This window comes from Lolium perenne, chromosome 5 (assembly GCF_019359855.2).
Source record: "Lolium perenne isolate Kyuss_39 chromosome 5, Kyuss_2.0, whole genome shotgun sequence".
In the NCBI taxonomy this organism is placed as follows: Eukaryota; Viridiplantae; Streptophyta; class Magnoliopsida; order Poales; family Poaceae; genus Lolium; species Lolium perenne.
This window is the reverse complement of record NC_067248.2, coordinates 210,081,640-210,103,951: the sequence shown is the minus strand read 5'-3', so window position 1 is coordinate 210,103,951 and position 22,312 is coordinate 210,081,640. Positions and strand designations below refer to the sequence as shown.

At 41.3% G+C, this 22,312-nt stretch overlaps 1 protein-coding gene across 1 annotated transcript; it reads right to left on the bottom strand.

Moving 5' to 3' along the window:
- Nucleotides 1-16,809: 16,809 nt before the first annotated feature.
- Nucleotides 16,810-21,451, bottom strand: LOC127301814 (mitochondrial phosphate carrier protein 2, mitochondrial). The gene is made up of 6 exons (XM_051332090.2): nucleotides 20,925-21,451; nucleotides 18,026-18,387; nucleotides 17,867-17,910; nucleotides 17,550-17,764; nucleotides 17,328-17,452; nucleotides 16,810-17,241 (listed from the first exon to the last, which is right to left on the bottom strand). Exons 1-6 carry the CDS (start codon nucleotides 21,165-21,167, stop codon nucleotides 17,172-17,174), a joined length of 1,059 nt encoding a protein of 352 aa, XP_051188050.1. The 5' UTR covers nucleotides 21,168-21,451; the 3' UTR covers nucleotides 16,810-17,171.
- Between the last annotated feature and the right edge of the window lie 861 nt (nucleotides 21,452-22,312).

Sequence of the window (22,312 nt, the reverse complement as noted above, 5' to 3'; positions counted from 1 at the left end):
AAAGTTTTTTTTCCTTGCCTGGAATATTAAGTTTCCAACACACCTTCCACCCAGGATTTAGAGCCGAGCCACCTGAAAAACCAAGCTAGCCAAAAGCAGCTACGAATTAGTGTCTCCATTGAGAGTGATATCCATAAAGGATGGTGTACCTGCCATGCTTTGTGCTTTGTGAGGTCCCATCAATGAAGTATTCAAAGATTTAAGAGCAAGTACAATAAGGTTCAGTCAGCTGGTTACAAGAGATAAAATAATATATTCATGCTTAGTTGAAGGGGAGAGAATAGGAAAGAGAAGTCTCTAGCACGTGCTCATATGCACTTTAAGAGATTGAAAATTCGCATTTTTTTTTGCATAGACTAAATCTCCAACTGGTGAAATAGGCATCTTGTTTGAACTACTGGGAATTTACGGGTCCCGCCAAATATTTATCTTCTCTCAATCGGCTACTCTCCACAAATATCTTATCTTAAAAGCACGGGAGTGGTGTTTTGGAACATGGGAGCATATGCTCCCTCTATTTTGAAATTTATCTTACACATATTTTGAATTTCAAAAAAATTGAAACGAAAAATTCGCACGTACATCTTCACGTGCTACGCGCTCACAAAGTTGCTACATAAAAAATGGACTTGTCATGTGACGTGTGTAAAAAAAACAAAACTCAGTGCTAAAAATAATGGTTTTTACAAGATAAATTTTCTCTTTTTTACATAGACCACAAAAAAAATTATTTTTCGTGAAACTTGACGAATGCACATGTATTATGGATATGTACATGTAGAATTTTTTGTTAAATTTTTTTGACAACTCGAAATATAAGTTTTTGATATAGGGAGCATACGCACCCAGGAGCCGAATTGAATTTCCGCCAAACTAGCTAAAATATTTTGCCAGACGAAACAAGATCCAACATTTGGCCCCGCTATCAAGATATCTCCATGAGACAAATATTTCGCACGCAGCACCCTCGCAAATGAAAATTGTGATTCGTTTATCCACATCAAAATTCGTTTTGCCAACATAGCAAGATTGAGAGAGCGGAAGACTGCGTTTGAACCGATGGTTTTACACAATAAATTCTTAACACTGCTGATCCGGTTTGCACCACTTGTTTTACACAATATGCACGGCATGGATTACACATTAACAACATCCTAAGTGCACATAGATATGGTTGTATATCTCATCAAATATGCAGAGATAAAAAAAAATATAAGTGGCACTTTATTGAACTTAGAACATCGCATAAAGGCTATATAATTGCAGGGAGTTCACAACCGGCCGCTTGTATATCCGAATGTGATGGTATTGAAATACTGAGGTGATAAAGGAGAACTATCACTCCTTCAATCCTGTCGACTTCGTCAATTTAAAGATCCAATTCGCCGGCTTTGTCTTTCAGAGGTGCTCATAGGGGTAGGATGTGTGTGTGTGTTCATAGGAGTGAGTGTATGCGCGTGTATGTGAGCGTCTGCGTTTGTACTGTGTTTCTCAAAAAAAAATTGTATCTTTTTTGGTTGACGGTTTTTTCGAATACTCCCATGTGCTAACTTTGTGTTACGCCTCGCGAACTTTTTCCGTGTGCGTTGTGTCCGCCCATGAGACTGACTGGAGCCTGCACACACAATTCTTATTTTGGAGCGTCAGCGTTGGTTCTCATCACACACGGAAATCGCTTTCCGTGTATCACGGGGATCCTTAAAAGGCCCGATCTATACTAGTGAATACACGATCATTCTTCACAGATAGTTTGGATTGATTGGATCACACACAACACGACTTTTGTATTACTCTCTCCGATATATATAATAAGTGTCGTGGTTTTAGTTCATATTTAAACTAAAATTACGACATTTATTATGGCTAGAAGAGAGTATTTTGTTTTTTATTTTATTTTGGTCATATTTTGGAAAAAACTATGGTAGCTTCTCCCGAGAGAAAAAGGACCACTCTCGTGTTTAGCATTTTTTTAGTTTCAAAATATCTCTCTGTAGTCTTCTGGAATCGCCCATGTAAAGTATTTTGTGACGAATCATTGATATGTACTGTGATGGTTTTGCCGGCATCATATAGTGTGAAATGTAGTACTATATCATAATTTAAGTTTGCTTGTATGCCATGCTAATCACTTTGGTCAACCACGGTGAAGAAAATATGAAGGTTTTTACGAGTGACTAATTTTAAACATGAGCGGCTCAAACAAACTTGTGAAGCATGTTCAAACATGGCATCATCACACCAAAGAAGATAGACTGCCCACGAGTTTGACTTGACATTTTTTCCAGTCCAGCAGATGTAATTCCGTCCGGGTGACTGCTAGTGTGCTACGGTACCAATATATAGTATTTGCAATAAGGCTCAACAAATAAGAGATGACAAATGATGGTGGTCAATGTTGTAGATAAATGGTAATATATTAAAATTAATAAAATATTGAGTATACCTTTTTTTTGCACAAAAATACCTTTCTTTAAATAATCATCAACAGCAGCAATTCGGGACATCGAGAATCCACACAATGAATTATTAAAAGCATATGATTTAAGTCACATGATAACCATCATCGACATCAAGCATTGCACTGTCAACACAGAGATGCGAGAAGGTTCTCTAAATGCAACTCCTTCAAAAAGGTAATGACAGCCCAATCCAATTAAATACTAGTTCACGAGTTTTCACCCTTAAGAGAAGGGTTAATCAAAATACGTGTAATGCTTTCAAGAAGATAACGATGTCGAAACACCTCCATTGTTAGGTATGACCGACAAAGGTTGGATCAAGGGTTTTCACCTCGTAACTTCAGTCCCTATACTAAAGTAGCACCACCAAATCTCAATTATGATACAATGTTGCATCTGCTTGACTACCACCTTCAATCTTTTGATCCTTAGAATTGCAACATATGCATATACTCATCATGTACTTGCAATTTTGAAACCACTCAGCAACTAATACGGATAAGCCTCATGCATGAGAACCATGAAACCTGACATTTTAGAACGTCTTTGGCCTAAATGTTGGGCCTTCCGATCAATGCTCGCACACAAAGTTCTGATGTGACCAACGCCACGTGACAAAAAATTGTGTATGTGTGAGTTTATTGATGGGCGATGACAGGAGTGAAAGGCACCATGGAAACCCAAGTTAAGGGTCCTTTCGACAGACTCATGATGTCCTCGCAATTGGAATATGAGAGACATAGGGAAAAGAGGATTACTTTTAGAAAATCCCACTTTTTTCCAGTTGCAACTCCCACTGTGCACCAACCTCAGTCAACAAGATGAAATGGCATGAAGCCGTGGTATGTTGGTATTATGACCTAGATGCAATAAAAAAAACTTTATTATTATATTTTCATGTTTATGATTACGTTTATTTTCTATACTATAATTGTATTAGTCCCTGATGCGAGATTTAGAGGAAACCTAAATACATATATCTACCTATATTAAAGTCACAAGAAATAGAACAACCACAAGCGTTTGGGTACTATTAAATATTCAATGTAGCGCATGAACTGTACCGTGAAGAGTAAAAAGCCAGTAACAATCGCTACAATATTGCTGGCAGTAATTATTTGGTTGTGTTTTCGATAGTAAATACCGCAATGAACAATGATCAACGCTAATTTTCGGCAGTCGTTCCGACGGTTATCTTCTTCAGTAACTTTCTACGGTATTATCTAGCAGTAATTTTTCTGATACAAATCCCTAACTCTAATAGTAATTCTTCAATAGCGTGTATAGTAATTCTTTACTACTTCCTCCTTTCCATAATACACGACGTGGTTTTAGCTCAAGCAATAACATATATTTGTGCCCTGAACAGTACCCTTCAACATTAACAACATAACATGAGTCTCCTACTTTTACATATCCATATCCTTCAATAGAAAATAAAAAGGACGCAATGGGGGCCTTCCCTACCGTAAAAGCATAAATAACTAGTTTCCTTCAGTATTTCTGCCACCCATTATTTGGTGGTAATTTTTCGATGGTAAATACCCGATGAACAGTGAAAACGCAAATTTTCTGCAATAATTTTCGACAAATATTTTCTTCAATAATTTTGTACGTAGTTTTCAGGCATCTATTTTTTCATACAAATCTTTAACTCTAATAGTAATTCTTCAATGACACATATTTCTTCGATGATAATTTCTCTTTCGATAGATATTCTTTAATACTCCTTTTGATCCATAACAAGTGACATTGTTTTAGTTTAGTTTAGTTTAAATGTGAACTAAAACCACGATTAGGGGTGGAATCGAGCCGAGCCAAACCGGCTCGTGGCTCGGCTCGGTCAGGCTCGGACAATTTCGAGCCAAGCCTGGCTCGGCTTGCCACATAATTTTTCCCAAAACTTAGGCTTGTGGCTCGGCTCGTCGAGCTCGCAGCTCGGCTCGAGCGGCTCGTGAGCCTGCTACCCCCACAGTCCAACGCACCTTTCTCCTCTTTCCCTTTGCTACTTCCTTAACTCTGTCCTCTAGGACAACCCTGCACACTCACAAGATTAGTGTAATTAGTCTGCGTTTACATTATCATTCGTATATGCTGTCTTTACCAATTTTACTTCACCGGAAATATATTATTTTATACTAGGTTTAGGCCATAACTAGATTCAAATCGTGGGCCTGTCTGATACTCTTACTTCTTGTATCGGAATGTTGTTCAGATCCTGGGGATGTATGGTAGCTCTTCCTCGTTGTGAGTGCAGTACGAGCTAGCAGCTTTAGAAAATTTGCACTTCCAGATCATATAACAAGTAGAGCAAATCTGAAATTTGAAACGTACAATGCATCTCACACCTGATGATCTGAACAACACCAAAGATTACTGAAACTACTTATACAATGTTATGGATGTATTCAATTGTTGTCTATAATTGTGAAATGTTACATTTTTTGCAAAGGAACATGGTGATTTTTTTTATTCCGTCGAGCTTTCGAGCCGGCTTGCAAGCTTCATCGAGCAGGCTTGTCGAGCCTCGAGCCTTGATCGAAAGGTTTAGGCTTGGCTTGTCTAACCTTCGAGCCGAGTCGAGCCCGAGCCGAGCCTTATCGAGCTCGAGCCGAGCCTCGAGCCTTGAGCTTTGTGTCCACCCCTAACCACGATGCCATGATTAGCCTCAGTAGTAGATTGAGCAACAACTTGTTGCAGTGTTGCCTTCCTACTCACAACATATTCACCAACAACAAACACGTAATATGTGAGAGATCTCCTCATATTCAAATTGACAGCAAACTCTGAATCCACATAGCTAACGAGTTTCTCACTAGTCTTCCAAAATTATAAACAAGCATTGAATGGGGCTCGAAGGTATTTGAAAATCCGCTGAACAACCTTCCAATATCATTTTTATCAGGATTATGCATGTATCGACTCACCCAAACCACATACAACGTACCATATCCTAACATTTGTACCGCGCGAGGGGGGGATAACACGATGTATTTTAATACTTGTAAGCTTCATGGAGACGAGCCTCGCTCCGCTCATCCGTATTTAGTCGCGTTTATATGAATTTGAATCACAACATAACATAATGCGTCAACATTATAAAATTCTCACGGCTGGTTGATACGTCTCCGACGTATCGATAATTTCTTATGTTCCATGCCACATTATTGATGTTATCTACATGTTTTATGCACACTTTATGTCATATTCGTGCATTTTCTGGAACTAACCTATTAACAAGATGCCGAAGTGCCAGTTCCTGTTTTCTGCTGTTTTTGGTTTCAGAAATCCTAGTAACGAAATATTCTCGGAATCGGACGAAATCAACGCCAAAGATCTTAGAATCCCCGGAAGCATCCAGAACACACCAGAGAGGTCAGAGGGGGGCCACAGGCCCACCAAACTACAGGCTGGCGCGGCCAGAGGGGGGGCCGCGCCGCCCTATAGTTTGGCCCCCCTGTCAGCCCTCCTGCGCCGCCTCTTCGCCTATATAAAGCCCCTGGATCAGAAACCCTGATGCGTTCGACGAAAACCACAGAAACCTTCCAGAGCCGCCGCCATCGCGAGGCCAAGATCTGGGGGACAGGAGTCTCTGTTCCGGCACGCTGCCGGAACGGGGAAGTGCCCCCGGAAGGCTTCTCCATCGACACCGCTGCCGTCTTCACCGCCATCTTCATCACCGCTGCTGCTCCCATGAGGAGGGAGTAGTTCTCCATCGAGGCTCGGGGCTGTACCGGTAGCTATGTGGTTAATCTCTCTTCCATGTACCTCAATACAATAATCTCATGAGCTGCTTTACATGATTGAGATTCATATGAGTTTTGTATCACTATTCATCTATGTGCTACTCTAGCAATGTTATTAAAGTAGTCCTATTCCTCCTGCACGTGTGTAAAGGTGACAGTGTGTGCACCGTGTTAGTACTTGGTTTATGCTATGATCATGATCTCTTGTAGATTGCGAAGTTAACTATTGCTATGATAATATTGATGTGATCTATTCCTCCTACATATGCATGAAGGTGACAGTGTGCATGCTATGTTAGTACTTGGTTTAATCTGTTGATCTATCTTACACTATAAGGTTACTTAAATATGAACAAATTGTGGAGCTTGTTAACTCCGGCATTGAGGGTTCGTGTAATCCTACGCAATGCGTTCATCATCCAACAAAAGTGTAGAGTATGCATTTATCTATTCTGTTATGTGATCAATGTTGAGAGTGTCCACTAGTGAAAGTCTAATCCCTAGGCCTTGTTCCTAAATACTGCTGTGTTACTACTGCTTGTTTACTGTTTTACTGTGTTACTACTGCTGCAATACTACCACCATCAACTACACGCCAGCAAGCTATTTTCTGGCACCGTTGCTACTGCTCATATATATTTATACCACCTGTATTTCACTATCTCTTCGCCGAACTAGTGCACCTATTAGGTGTGTTGGGGACACAAGAGACTTCTTGCTTTGTGGTTGCAGGGTTGCATGAGAGGGATATCTTTGACCTCTTCCTCCTCGAGTTCGATAAACCTTGGGTGATCCACTTAAGGGAAAACTTGCTGCTGTTCTACAAACCTCTGCTCTTGGAGGCCCAACACTGTCTACGTGAAAGGAGGGAACGTAGACATCAAGCACTTTTCTGGCGCCGTTGCCGGGGAGGAAAGGTAAAAGGCACTCATACTCCGGTTCCAGGTAAAGTACTTTTCTGGCGCCATTGTGTTTGTGCTCGAAGCTATTTCCTTTAGATCCTGCAATTGCAACTTTTTGTTTCTTGTTTACACTAGTAAGGCATAATGGACAACATCTGTGAGCTTTTTATTCTATTTCCTGAGTCAAGACATGAATGGTTTAATGCGAAAATTAAAAAATCCATGGAATCTTATTTGCATGCTAGTAGCAATGATATTAGTATGAACGCTTTGAACACCATTGTTGCTAATGATATGGAAAATTCTAAGCTTGGGGAAGCTGGCTTTGATGAGCATGATATTTTTAGTCCCCCAAGCATTGAGGAGAAAATTTTCTTTGATGATACTTTGCCTCCTATTTATGATGATTATAATGATAGTGGTCTTTTGGTGCCACCTACTATGGAGAGTAAATTTTGTTGTGATTATACTATGCCTCCTACACTTGATGAGAATAATAATGATAGCTACTTTGTTGAATTTGCTCCCACTACAACTAATAAAATTGATTATGCCTATGTGGAGAGTAATAATTTTATGCATGAGACTCATGATAAGAATGCTTTATGTGATAGTTATATTGTTGAGTTTGCTAATGTTGCTACTGAAAGTTATTATGAGAGAGAAAAATATGGTTGTAGAAATTTTCATGTTACTAAAACACCTCTCTATGTGCTGAAATTTTTGAAGCTACACTTGTTTTATCTTCCTATGCTTGTTACTTTGCTCTTCATGAACTTGTTTATTTACAAGATTCCTTTGCATAGGAAGCATGTTAGACTTAAATGTGTTTTGAATTTGCCTCTTGATGCTCTCTTTTGCTTCAAATACTATTTCTTATGAGTGCATCATTAAAACTACTGAGCCCATCTTAATGGCTATAAAGAAAAAAACTTCTTGGGAGATAACCCATGTGTTATTTTGCTACAGTACTTTGTTTTATATTTGTGTCTTGGAAGTTGTTTACTACTGTAGCAACCTCTCCTTATCTTAGTTTTGTGTTTTGTTGTGCCAAGTAAAGCCGTTGATAGAAAAGTAAGTACTAGATTTGGATTACTGCGCAGTTCCAGATTTCTTTGCTGTCACGAATCTGGGTCTACCTCCCTGTAGGTAACTCAGAAAATTAAGCCAATTTACGTGCATGATCCTCAGATATGTACGCAACTTTCATTCAATTTGAGCATTTTCATTTGAGCAAGTCTGGTGCCATTTTAAAATTCGTCAATACGAACTGTTCTATTTTGACAGATTCTGCCTTTTATTTCGCATTGCCTCTTTTGCTATGTTGGATGAATTTCTTTGATCCACTAATGTCTAGTAGCATTATGCAATGTCCAGAAGTGTTAAGAATGATTGTGTCACCTCTGAATATGTTAATTTTTATTGTGCACTAACCCTCTAATGAGTTGTTTCGAGTTTGGTGTGAAGGAAGTTTTCAAGGGTCAAGAGAGGAGGATGATATACTATGATCAAGAAGAGTGAAAGCTCTAAGCTTGGGGATGCCCCGGTGGTTCACCCCTGCATATTCTAAGAAGACTCAAGCGTCTAAGCTTGGGGATGCCCAAGGCATCCCCTTCTTCATCGACAACATTATCAGGTTCCTCCCCTGAAACTATATTTTTATTCCATCACATCTTATGCACTTTACTTGGAGCGTCTGTATGTTTCTTGTTTTTGTTTTTGTTTGAATAAATGCTTGTGTGGGAGAGAGACACGCTCCGCTGGTTCGTATGAACACATGTGTTCTTAGCTCATAATATTCATGGCGAAGTTCTTCGTTAAATTGTTATATGGTTGGAATTGGAAAATGATACATGTAGTAATTGCTATAAATGTCTTGGGTAATGTGATACTTGGCAATTGTTGTGCTCATGTTTAAGCTCTTGCATCATATGCTTTGCACCCATTAATGAAGAAATACATAGAGCATGCTAAAATTTGGTTTGCATATTTTGTTTCTCTAAGGTCTAGATAATTTCTAGTAAGATGTTTGAACAACAAGGAAGACGATGTATAGTTTTATAATGCTTGTAATATGTCTTTTATGTGAGTTTTGCTGTACTAGTTCGTGCTTGTGTTTGCTTCAAACAACCTTGCTAGCCTAAACCTTGTATCGAGAGGGAATACTTCTCATGCATCCAAATCCTTGAGCCAAACAACACTATGCCATTTGTGTCCACCATACCTACCTACTACATGGTATTTTCCGCCATTCCAAAGTAAATTGCTTGAGTGCTACCTTTAAAATTCCATCATTCACCTTTGCAATATATAGCTCATGGGACAAATAGCTTAAAAACTATTGTGGTATTGAATATGTAATTATGCACTTTATCTCTTATTAAGTTGCTTGTTGTGCGATAACCATGTTCACTGGGGACGCCATCAACTATTCATTGTTGAATTTCATGTGAGTTGCTATGCATGTCCGTCTTGTCTGAAGTAAGAGAGATCTACCACCTTATGGTTAAGCATGCATATTGTTAGAGAAGAACATTGGGCCGCTAACTAAAGCCATGATCCATGGTGGAAGTTTCAGTTTTGGACATATATCCTCAATCTCAAATGAGAAAATTATTAATTGTTGTTACATGCTTATGCATAAAGAGGAGTCCATTATCTGTTGTCTATGTTGTCCCGGTATGGTGAAGGAGATATGCCCTAGAGGCAATAATAAAGTGGTTATTATTTATATCTTTATGTTTATGATAAATGTTTATATATCATGCTAGAATTGTATTAACCGAAACATTAGTACATGTGTGATATGTAGACAAACAAGAAGTCCCTAGTATGCCTCTTAAACTAGCTTGTTGATTAATAGATGATTAGTTTCATAATCATGAACATTGGATGTTATTAATAACAAGGTTATATCATTGTGTGAATGATGTAATGGACACACCCAATTAAGCGTAGCATAAGATCTCGTCATTAAGTTATTTGCTATAAGCTTTCGATACATAGTTACCTAGTCCTTATGACCATGAGATCATGTAAATCACTTATACCGGAAAGGTACTTTGATTACACCAAACACCACTGCGTAAATGGGTGGCTATAAAGGTGGGATTAAGTATCCGGAAAGTATGAGTTGAGGCATATGGATCAACAGTGGGATTTGTCAATCCCGATGACGGATAGATATACTCTGGGCCCTCTCGGTGGAATGTCGTCTAATGTCTTGCAAGCATATGAATGAGTTCATAAGAGACCACATACCACGGTACGAGTAAAGAGTACTTGTCAGGAGACGAGGTTGAACAAGGTATAGAGTGATACCGAAGATCAAACCTCGGACAAGTAAAATATCGCGAGACAAAGGGAATTGGTAATATATGTGTATGGTTCATTCGATCACTAAAGTCATCGTTGAATATGTGGGAGCCATTATGGATCTCCAGATCCCGCTATTGGTTATTGGTCGGAGTGAGTACTCAACCATGTCCGCATAGTTCTCGAACCGTAGGGTGACACACTTAAAGTTGGATGTTGAAATGGTAGCACTTGAATTATGGAATGGAGTTCGAATATTTGTTCGGAGTCCCGGATGAGATCCCGGACATCACGAGGAGTTCTGGAATGGTCCGGAGAATAAGATTCATATATAGGATGTCATTTTATGTGAAATAAAATGTCGCGGAAGGTTCTATGGAAGGTTCTAGAAGGTTCTAGAAAAGTCCGGAAGAAACCACCAAGGAAGGTGGAGTCCACAAGGGACTCCACCTCCATGGCCGGCCAGCCCTAGTGGGGGTGGAGTCCCAAGTGGACTCCACCATAGGGGGCCGGCCACCCCCCACATGGGAGGTGGGAATCCCACCTTTGGGTGGGAGTCCTAGTTGGGCTAGGTTTCCCCCTCCTATGGAAGGTTTTGGTTTCGGGTCTTATTCGAAGACTTGGACACCAACACTTGGGATCCACCTATATAATGAGGGGCCAAGGGAGGGGGCCGGCCACCCCAAGACCATAAGCTGGCCGCCCCCCTTGAGTGGCCGGCCACCCCCTCCCAAACCCTAGCTTTGCTCCTCCACTTCATATTGCCCGCGTAGCTTAGCGAAGCTCCGCCGGACTTCTACACCGCCACCGACACCACGCCGTCGTGCTGTCGGATTCAAGAGGAGCTACTACTTCCGCTGCCCGCTGGAACGGGGAGGTGGACGTCGTCTTCATCAACAACCGAACGTGTGACCGAGTACGGAGGTGCTGCCCGTTCGTGGCGCCGGAACCGATCGTGATCAAGATCTTCTACGCGCTTTTGCAAGCGGCAAGTGATCGTCTACCGCAGCAACAAGAGCCTCCTCTTGTAGGCTTTGGAATCTCTTCAAGGGTGAGACTCGATACCCCCTCGTTGCTACCGTCTTCTAGATTGCATCTTGGCTTGGATTGCGTGTTCGCGGTAGGAAAATTTTTGTTTTCTATGCAACGTTATCCTACATATGGATGTCTAAGTTGAGAATAATCAATAGCGAGAAATCCAAATGCGAGCTTTCTCCTTAGACCTTTGTACAGGCGGCATAGAGGTACCCCTTTGTGACACTTGGTAAAAACATGTGCATTGTGATGATCCGGTAGTCCAAGCTAATTAGGACAAGGTGCGGGCACTATTAGTATACTATGCATGAGGCTTGCAACTTGTAAGATATAATTTACATGATACATATGCTTTATTACTACCGTTGACAAAATTGTTTCATGTTTTCAAAATCAAAGCTCTAGCACAAATATAGCAATCGATGCTTTTCCTCTATGGAGGACCATTCTTTTACTTTCAATGTTGAGTCAGTTCACCTATTTCTCTCCACCTCAAGAAGCAAACACTTGTGTAAACTGTGCATTGATTTCTACATACTTGCTTATTGCATCTATTATATTACTCTATGTTGACAATATCCATGAGATATACATGTTACAAGTTGAAAGCAACCGCTGAAACTTAATCTTCTTTTGTGTTGCTTCAATATCTCTACTTTGAATTATTGCTTTATGAGTTAACTCTTATGCAAGACTTATTGATGCTTGTCTTGAAGTGCTATTCATGAAAAGTCTTTGCTTTATGATTCACTTGTTTACTCATGTCATATGCATTGTTTTGATCGCTGCATTCACTACATATGCTTTACAAATAGTATGATCAAGATTATGATGGCATGTCACTCCGTAAATTATCCGTGTTATCGTTTTACTGCTCGGGACGAGCAGAACTAAGCTTGGGGATGCTGATACGTCTCCGACGTATCGATAATTTCTTATGTTCCATGCCACATTATTGATGTTATCTACATGTTTTATGCACACTTTATGTCATATTCGTGCATTTTCTGGAACTAACCTATTAACAAGATGCCGAAGTGCCAGTTCCTGTTTTCTGCTGTTTTTGGTTTCAGAAATCCTAGTAACGAAATATTCTCGGAATCGGACGAAATCAACGCCAAAGATCTTAGAATCCCCGGAAGCATCCAGAACACACCGAGAGAGAGGTCGAGGGGGCCACAGCCCACCAAACTACAGGCTGGCGCGGCCAGAGGGGGGGCCGCGCCGCCCTATAGTTTGGCCCCCCTGTCAGCCCTCCTGCGCCGCCTCTTCGCCTATATAAAGCCCCTGGATCAGAAACCCTGATGCGTTCGACGAAAACCACAGAAACCTTCCAGAGCCGCCGCCATCGCGAGGCCAAGATCTGGGGGACAGGAGTCTCTGTTCCGGCACGCTGCCGGAACGGGGAAGTGCCCCCGGAAGGCTTCTCCATCGACACCGCTGCCGTCTTCACCGCCATCTTCATCACCGCTGCTGCTCCCATGAGGAGGGAGTAGTTCTCCATCGAGGCTCGGGGCTGTACCGGTAGATATGTGGTTAATCTCTCTTCCATGTACCTCAATACAATAATCTCATGAGCTGCTTTACATGATTGAGATTCATATGAGTTTTGTATCACTATTCATCTATGTGCTACTCTAGCAATGTTATTAAAGTAGTCATATTCCTCCTGCACGTGTGTAAAGGTGACAGTGTGTGCACCGTGTTAGTACTTGGTTTATGCTATGATCATGATCTCTTGTAGATTGCGAAGTTAACTATTGCTATGATAATATTGATGTGATCTATTCCTCCTACATATGCATGAAGGTGACAGTGTGCATGCTATGTTAGTACTTGGTTTAATCTGTTGATCTATCTTACACTATAAGGTTACTTAAATATGAACAAATTGTGGAGCTTGTTAACTCCGGCATTGAGGGTTCGTGTAATCCTACGCAATGCGTTCATCATCCAACAAAAGTGTAGAGTATGCATTTATCTATTCTGTTATGTGATCAATGTTGAGAGTGTCCACTAGTGAAAGTCTAATCTCTAGGCCTTGTTCCTAAATACTGCTGTGTTACTACTGCTTGTTTACTGTTTTACTGTGTTACTACTGCTGCAATACTACCACCATCAACTACACGCCAGCAAGCTATTTTCTGGCACCGTTGCTACTGCTCATATATATTTATACCACCTGTATTTCACTATCTCTTCGCCGAACTAGTGCACCTATTAGGTGTGTTGGGGACACAAGAGACTTCTTGCTTTGTGGTTGCAGGGTTGCATGAGAGGGATATCTTTGACCTCTTCCTCCCTGAGTTCGATAAACCTTGGGTGATCCACTTAAGGGAAAACTTGCTGCTGTTCTACAAACCTCTGCTCTTGGAGGCCCAACACTGTCTACAGGAAAGGAGGGGGAACGTAGACATCACTGGTCTTTATAATTTGCTTTTTTGTTTTTTGTGGTTTGTTGCATTTTGTTTTCTTCTTTGTTTTGCTTTTTAGTTTCTATTTTACCTCTTATCTTCTCTTATGTTTTATTATTTTCTAGAATTCTTTTATTTTCTTTCCCTCACTTTAGTTTGTCTAAGCTTGTCGCAAGTTTGTATAATTTAGCTGCATCTACACACTCTTTAGTGTATAGATACATCCAAATTTAGATAAATCTTTGACATCCCATTGAGGATGGAAAAAGTATTGTTCATTTCCTTTTTTCGCTTTCATTTTTTCAACAAGCATGCACTTTTTTTCCTTTTCTTTACTTACACAATCACATTTTCTAAAAGTAGCAAGACTTTTCCTTTTCTTTACTTACACAAACACGTTCAAAAATTATGGATCTAAAGAAGTGCTAGTTTTTAGCTGTCTTATTTCAGTAAATAAATCTGTTATTTTAGAAACTTTTTTATTTTTCACTATTTGTAGTTATGCAATGACGAAAAAATCATAGTTCTTAGTTGTTTCCTATTTGACGCAATGTATGTTAAATAGGAGGAGCTCCCAATAAAGTTGCTCATCATGGAGAGCTGGCCGAGTAGGAGCAAGACCAAGATGGTAGTAGTAACGACAAGGATTAATGCTTTGAGCCCAGAACTACCGAAAGCCAAACCCTAAAAGGACAGCGACTAGTTCTCATTTGATTTACATTTTTTTATTTCTCAACCAATGTTTGTAGTTGTGCGAAATAAATCATATATTGCACTAGCACAAATATAATCATTTATTGGATGTGCTCTTAGGTGGAATTAGAAACATGTACTTCTCAATCGCCTAAAAGTTATTTTAAAAAATATTACAAGAATATACATGTCATATATGGAAATAGATGGCGTGGTTCAGTGGTATTAGCAATTCTACAAATTTGAATCGAGAGATTGTGTTTTTATGAACATTGAATATAGAGTGAATCCACTTTTTTTACTCTATAGTTGTACATTTGTGACACATATTACCCCATTTAGTGGAACTTCTACCAAAACATCCAATGCATGGAGACTTTAAACATGATTTAGCCCTAATCTAGCATTTTGCTTGTTATTGTTAGATAGGATAGGCCTGATACGTCGATGTGGAGAGACAAAATATGTAAATATTGGAGGGCATCACGGACGATTATGTCCAAACTTGTATAATCCATATGTTCCATTCCTCATTATTGTCTTGGTAATTTTGGACCTCGATTTTCACCTAACACTTTGCCCAGTAGACACACATCATAAAATAAAGGTCCAAAGCTTTTAAAATAGGTAATATACATGAATTTTTACTTGATGGAGTAATTAATGTCACAAATGCATAATTGGAGGGTAAAAATGGAATTTATGCTCGAATAAAATATGGACACACACATGCATAGAATTAGAGCCCACATTTGAAGAAGTTTCCAGGATATTTTGCTAGATATGAACGCCGTCTCCCTTTTAATAAATGTCTCGATGAGATGCCTACTCACGTAACAATAGGTTTGACGCATATGTTGAGAAAGGGTTACAACAAGCCAACTTATTTAGATGATATTTTGAAAAACAAAAGCCAACAAATACTTTGCTCTCCTGACCGATGTCAAGTCTAAGTTTGTTTCCCTAATTACAATCACAAAAATTATTTGCCGCTTAAGCATTCAAACCTTATAACTTTGATCTTTGTCTCATTTATAAAAAGATAATGTTTATGTGGTAGGGATTTTGCACACAACACAGACGAGCCAACACAAAAAGTTGGCAAAATCAGGGAAATTAGGATAAACTGAAGAAGGAAAAATTATTCTTTCTTATTATGAAACTCGATAAACTCAAGGTGGGGTAGATACTAAAATTAGATATTGACGTTCATATTCTATAACTCAGCTAAGAGACAGTATTTTAATATTTAAATTTGCAATAGAAGACAAAGAGAAAGAAATTTAAACAACAACATATTAAAGAAAATAAATAGTAATATATATAATCCATAAAATTTATTGAAAAAATATTAATTAAAAACATAAAATGGAAATTAAAGTCTTTGGGATTACCAAATTCCATTTCTACCACGATTTTTTTTGCTATGCATATAAACCTCTCTAAATAATATGTCTTTAATCGGAAATTCAATTCGACTCCCGGGTGCGTATGCTCCCTATACCTAAAAGTTATATTTCGAGTTGTCGAAAAATTTTGATAAAAAATTCTACATGTACATCTCCATAATATATGTTCATTCACCAAGTTTCATGAAAAATTAATATTTTTGTGGTCTATGTAAAAAAGAGAAAAATTATCTTGTAAAAAGCATTTTTTTAGCACTGAGTTTTGTTATTTTTACACACGTCACATGACAAGTTCATTTTTTATGAAACAACTTTGTAAACGTGTAGCACGTGAAGATGTACGTGCGAATTTTTCGTTTCAATTTTTTTGAAATTCAAAATGTGTGTAAGATGAGTTTGAAAATAGAGGGAGCATATGCTCCCATGTTCCAAAACACCACTCCCGTCTTTAATAAATTATATAGGATATTTATAGTTTTGGTGTATTTTATATTCAATTGCTTTTTTACTTTGTGTTGGGTGGAATATCACGTGGGGGAAAACACATAGTATCATCGTCGAAATCTTTTCTAATGCGAGATTTCCTAATTGATTTCATTTTATCATTGTTAAAAAGATATTTTCGTTATTAGAGGACAGATCACAAATCAAAATATTCAAGTTCACACAATGAAGCGTGAAATTAACAGTTTGATCCATATCTTGTCTTGTTCAAAGCTTAAGATCCAACATTTGATTAGTTCCTTTAAAATATCAGGAATGCAACGTTGGATGGGAGCCTTGTTGCAAAACAGAATAGATGCAAACATTCTTATACCATTTCGTTTCGCACAAAATTTCAGTCTAAAAGGGCTATATCGATCGTCCTATTTTCATTGAAAGGCAATACAGGGAGTACATGACAACTACGTTTCATGAGCAAATGGCCACAAAAAAGAACATCAAGTAGGTACAACTTTGAACGATCCATTGAGTATGAATGTATGATCCACTCTTTTGGCCAAGTAACTTATAACTTCGACCTGTTGGTGGTTATTTGCAGGAGAAGAACCATAATAACAAACCTAATGAAAAATTTCGCCAACCAGTTAGTGGTGACAAACTGTGAGGCAAAAAAATGTTACAACCACCAATATACTACTACTGTACGTTGCAATCTGGATGGTAGAAGCATATTTTCTCTCGAAGTTCCAGAAGATTAAGCAGAGGCTTGCCCTTCTGTCAGTTCTTCCTTTCGCACGGCAGCAGGAGCTCCGCCGGTTGTTGGGCTGCAAAATTACCCATCGTTATCAGAATTCTCCCGGAGAAAGACGGCCTTAGAAAACCACAAATGTAAAACTATGAATGTACTCACAATCCAGCCATGACTTTGAATGCATCATAGATCACCCACTGAGTACCAGTGAGTGTACCGATCATGAGGATGCGAAGGGGAAGACCGCGCGTGAAGAGGCCCCATACGCCAAGGTTCTTGACAGCCTGATGGGAATCAGCAGAGAAACAGAGAGCCTGGTGAGTACACACACGTTTTCATAAAGGGCAGCAAAGTTGAGTTCAGATATGCAGCGGTATTTACATCTGCAACGGTGGCGCCCTTGGCGTTGTTGAGAAAGGAGACCAGGTTGTCCGCTGGGTGCGAGATGGCAGCGCAGAAGACTCCAGCGACATAGCCGCTCCCGAAGCTCACGCCGAGCTGAACCGGCTTGCTGGTCTGGTCCTTTGGGGTGGGGATGAGGTGCTTGTACGCCATCTCCACGATGTTCTCGTAAGTCGCGAACTTCATCATGGTGTCTGCAAAAGAATTCGGAAAGTTCAGTTTGGAAAGTTCACTTGTAGTACTTCTCCAAGACTCCAATGCAGATTTCAAGCATCTCTGAAAATTCAGTAACTTACATGGAATCTGTCGCCCCCAAAGGGGAACCATTCCTCTAAACAGCCTGCAATTCACAAGCAAAAGATCAGGTTATGCCTTACTCAATTGGATCAATTAAAACCAGAAGTAGCACCATATAGTAGCAGAGGAAGGCTGATGATCTGATACATTGCACGTACCCTGCATAGCCTTCGGACCTGACGATCTTGGGGAACCCGTCGCGCAGCCCCCTGGCGTAGCCGGGCTGCGTCTGCACCCTCACCTTGACGGCCTCCATCGGGCAGAGCGCGACGTCGGCGATGACCTCGGCGGAGGCGGAGCCGGCGAGGTAGATGAGGGTCTTGTACTGGGCGGCGTACTCAGGGCCGGCCATGTCGCTGTACTGCTTCTTGAACACCTCGTACAGGCCGTACTTGAACGCGCCCTGGGCGCTGTACCCCAGGAAGGTCGGCGCCCAGCCACGGTAGAAGCCGCGGAACCCCTGCTCCTTCATCACGATGCCGAACGCCGACGAGATGCTCTTGTACTTGGCCGGGTCGATCTGCGACCATGTTTCGTTGCAGAAAATAAGTAAAAGGTGCGAGCTTGCTGCATGAATTTTTTTTGTCAAGCGGCGCAGTTTGAAATGTCAGCTCGTCTCGTCCATGTATTTTGTAGGATTCAATTTTTTAGGAAATTTTCATATAAATTGCCTTTACATCAAAAAAAAATGATGCTAGCATCATTCATATGGCTCAACTCCACAGAAAATTGGAACATCCACTCGACCATCCGATCTTATTAATACTCGCTCATGTAGTATTGATGCATTTTCTCTGTGTTTTTTCTATGTTCCAATTTCCAAATGACTAGTAGTAGAGATTTTTAGGGGTTTTGTAATTCTTTGTTTGCACCAAACCAGTAAGTATTTTTTTTGTTCATGCTTCTCAATCCTTCTTATTTTTTAGAACATGCTTTTTAATCCTAAATTCGTAACGTTCAAGAAATCATTAATCGTTAACTTATCAGTCGGCCATAAAATGGAGATTGATCACTTATTGGCTGATTAGTCGATTTATCGATCAGCCACTTATCGGCTTATTTTTTGTAAATCCTAATTTTCAGCACTAAATTTTCTATAACATGCTATGTAAAAATAATATTGGAACTTTGATTCCTTGCATTTGAATTAATAAGAATGAAAATTTTAGCTAATGCACAATTCTATAATACTATAAGACGAAAAAATTGACTGCTGGACAGAATTTTAAAGAAATTCCACCGAAAATCGGCCGAAATATTGCCCATCGGACTCAAAACCGAGCGAAATATCGGTAATCGGACTGAAAATCGGCCAATATATCGGTGCGCCGATAAATTAGCTGATATGCCAAAATCTTATCGTTACCACCCGATTCACGATAAATTAGCCGTTAAATCGGTATCTTAGAGGATTTTTGAACAATTGGTAGTACGCAAGGACCTTTAATTTGGACCTGCTAACAATTACACGCCAACAGATAGGTCCTCTGCTTCGAAAAGGAGTCGGCACTGCCCGAAAATTTTCTCTTCATTCCAACGACATCACGGATGATGTGCCCACACTCAAGCTCCAACTTTCGCGGATGGTATCAGGCACAGATGGTCTAAACCAAAGGAGGATTTTGTTAAACTCAACGTTGATGCAGGGTACTGTGAAGATTCTGGTACAGGCAATCTTGAGGGATGACCGAGGAGTGTTTCTAGCAGCAAGCTCTTCTGGTATTCCTTTTATCTCTGATCCATCGTCGGTGAAGGCTAGAGCATTACGGGATGGTCTCCTATTGGCGGCACAAATTGGATGCAACAGGTTAGAAGTGGTCTCTGATTGCTTGGAGGTAGCTGATATCATGAAACAAGGAGGGAATTCTTTGGGACCTGCTGCAGCTATTTATGAGGAGTGTACCATGCTTTGTAGGGGCTTTACGGAGGTTCAGTTCTCCCATAGTCCGAGGGAGGCTAATGTAGTAGCGCATGAGTTAGCTAGATACTCAGGGGGACCTGAGTCAATTGTGTGGCTGGATGATCCCTTGATTTCATTCTTAGTACGCTTGCTGATGATGTATCAATTATTTAACTGTAAGCTAGCAAGTTCTTTACGCACTCTTTTCCTTACTAGAGCACCTAAGGGGACTGAAAGGTTTTTAATGAGGCGGCTTGCTGGCTATTTTATTAAGGAAAGTGTTTTAAGTTAAAAAAAAGCTCCAACTTCCGCGGCAGACAGCTTCGTTCGACAAGGAAACGCCCCCAATAATTTAGGTCCAACAGAAAAGTTCTTCCGTGCGTGCTCGACCGGTAATGCCACACCTACGGGAATTTTCTACGGAAAGAAAGCTACGGGCTGACGTGCTATCTGACGTGAAAGCGAGGATCCGCTGGGCCCAAAAGTAGAAGGCGTCCTGTTTACAGCAGTTCTGGTTTCTTCGCTCTTCGGTGCAGGTTGAAGAGAACTCCTGCTCTATTTTTGTCGTTCCAGGATTGATCGACCAAACGAAGAACAAAGCTCACTCTCAAATCAATTCTGCACAAATTCCTGGAAAAACTAAATTTCCAAGCAACAAAATTGTTCAGGCAATAAGCGGCTGGACAAGTTTCGAGCAACGACCAAGATCTGCCCGCTCCGCTTCCGGAGAGGGAGAAGTATAGTCACCGCGGCGCTGCCGACGAGGAGGAGGTTGCCTTGTCTGCGACGGCGCCTCGCAGGAGATCTTCGTGCTGGTCCAGCGTAGAAGAGCTCTCCTCGCCTCGTCGCCGCCGGGAAGAACCTTGACGCTAGTCTTCTCCGATCTGTGCGACCAATATCATGAGAGAGAAGAAGGGATGTGGATTTCCGTTTCGTGAATTGGACGGTTTCCTTGGAGGAGATGATTTCTCGCGAGGGTCCACCGTATGTGCGTCCACGTCAGCCCGTAGCTTCTTTTGCGTAAGAAATTCCCGTAGGTCTAGCATTACTCGTGCTCGACCCAAGAAGCAAAGTTGAAACAGGCATCTCTACCCGTAAAAGTTCATGTAAATTTCACCCGCAGCCGAGCATCAGGGCAGGGTACGCGAGTAACATACCTGAATGTTGCACTTGATGACATCCAGCGGCGTGACGGCGGCGTGCGTGAGCCCGCACGCGGCGGCGCCACCGACGCCGCAGGCCGCGTAGTACGCCGGCGAGAACATCTCGATCTTCCCGAACGGCGGCTCGCTCGGCGACCCCGCGACGACGCCGCTGGCGCCCCTCCCGTCCGGCATGCCGGCGCCGCCTGACCTGGACGGCGAGTAGAGGAAGCTCGGGAGCAGCGACTGGCGCGCCATCGACCGGTTCCCCTCCCTCGCCGGCGGGCAGAAACTGAGATGTCTGTCACGATCAGTTCTTGAATTGCTTTTCAGGTAGCTCGGTGGCTGCTAGCTCTGCGGCTTCCTGGTCGCTTGGAGGCTGCAGCCGACCTGCCCGCGCGCTGCCGCCATTTTATACTGAGAATCAGCCGCCAGAGAGTGGTTGCAGCCGTGCTCGTGCGACCTTTTGATGGGTTTGAATGTTCGACGGCTTGGGAAGCAAGGTCGTGCAACCGGAGAGGCGTGTGGAACTGCGTCTCGAATCTCGATGGCTGGGTTCTTTCGAGGAACGTGGGTGAATTCTCGATAGCCATGCCATCCGTTGCACCGGAGGGAGGTCGGTGTCTGGCGGTCTGGCCTCGCTGAATTGGCAAAGCTCTCTAGAACCATAGAATCTTCCACGATACTATGTACCTGCTTTGACCATGCTGCTTTCGTTTCGTTGTAATCTTTTCTCTTGGTGGTGGACACAGAAACTTCTCCAAACCTGTGAAAACAGCTGGTCAACGTGCTTGAGATACTGCGCTGTAAAATTTTCTCTGCTGCCTGCGGCAGGGAATGCCATGTAAACTTTTCTGAATTTCGACCAGAAAAAGCAAAACGGTCAACAAGAAGATGGAAAACGCGAACTGGATTCGGCCTTCCAAAATATTGACCAGCTGGTGGCCTTCACTGGGATCTATTGGGCGTCCTAGGCATTTAGGTGAGTTCGGGGGAGTCATTCTGTTGTCCTTGGTGTTGTTGCTGCCATACACAGTATGAGAACCCACGTTCAGTTTAGGATGGTCTTTGTGTTTATGTCGTTGTTCCTGATGACATTGGTTCGTGGGCGGCCTTGGACACAAAGAAATTTGAAGAACGCATGCAGAAAAATGCAAGTTCTTCATGTGTCTTGTGGCTCATGGAAATATCAACATGGCTGACATCCTGGCTTTGTGTGGATGGCCTCGTGATCTGATATGCAAGTATGGTTCATCCACACGAAGACGCTGCAATACCTCTACAACGAATGCTCATCCTTGGCGAGGTCTCGGACTCCTGCTTGCATATTGCAATCTACATGTGTTGCCCGTGAATGCCACAGAGAGCTATGATTCCGATGCAAAAGCGATAGTCAAATGTTG

Coding starts and splice junctions, on each gene's coding strand:
- LOC127301814 (XM_051332090.2), bottom strand. CDS start 21,167: ATGGCGCGCCAGTCGCTGCTCCCGAGCTTCCTCTACTCGCCGTCCAGG. Junction 17,911..18,025: donor AGGTCCGAAGGCTATGCAGG/GTACGTGCAATG, acceptor TGTGAATTGCAG/GCTGTTTAGAGGAATGGTTC. Junction 17,453..17,549: donor AGGGCGCCACCGTTGCAGAT/GTAAATACCGCT, acceptor GATTCCCATCAG/GCTGTCAAGAACCTTGGCGT.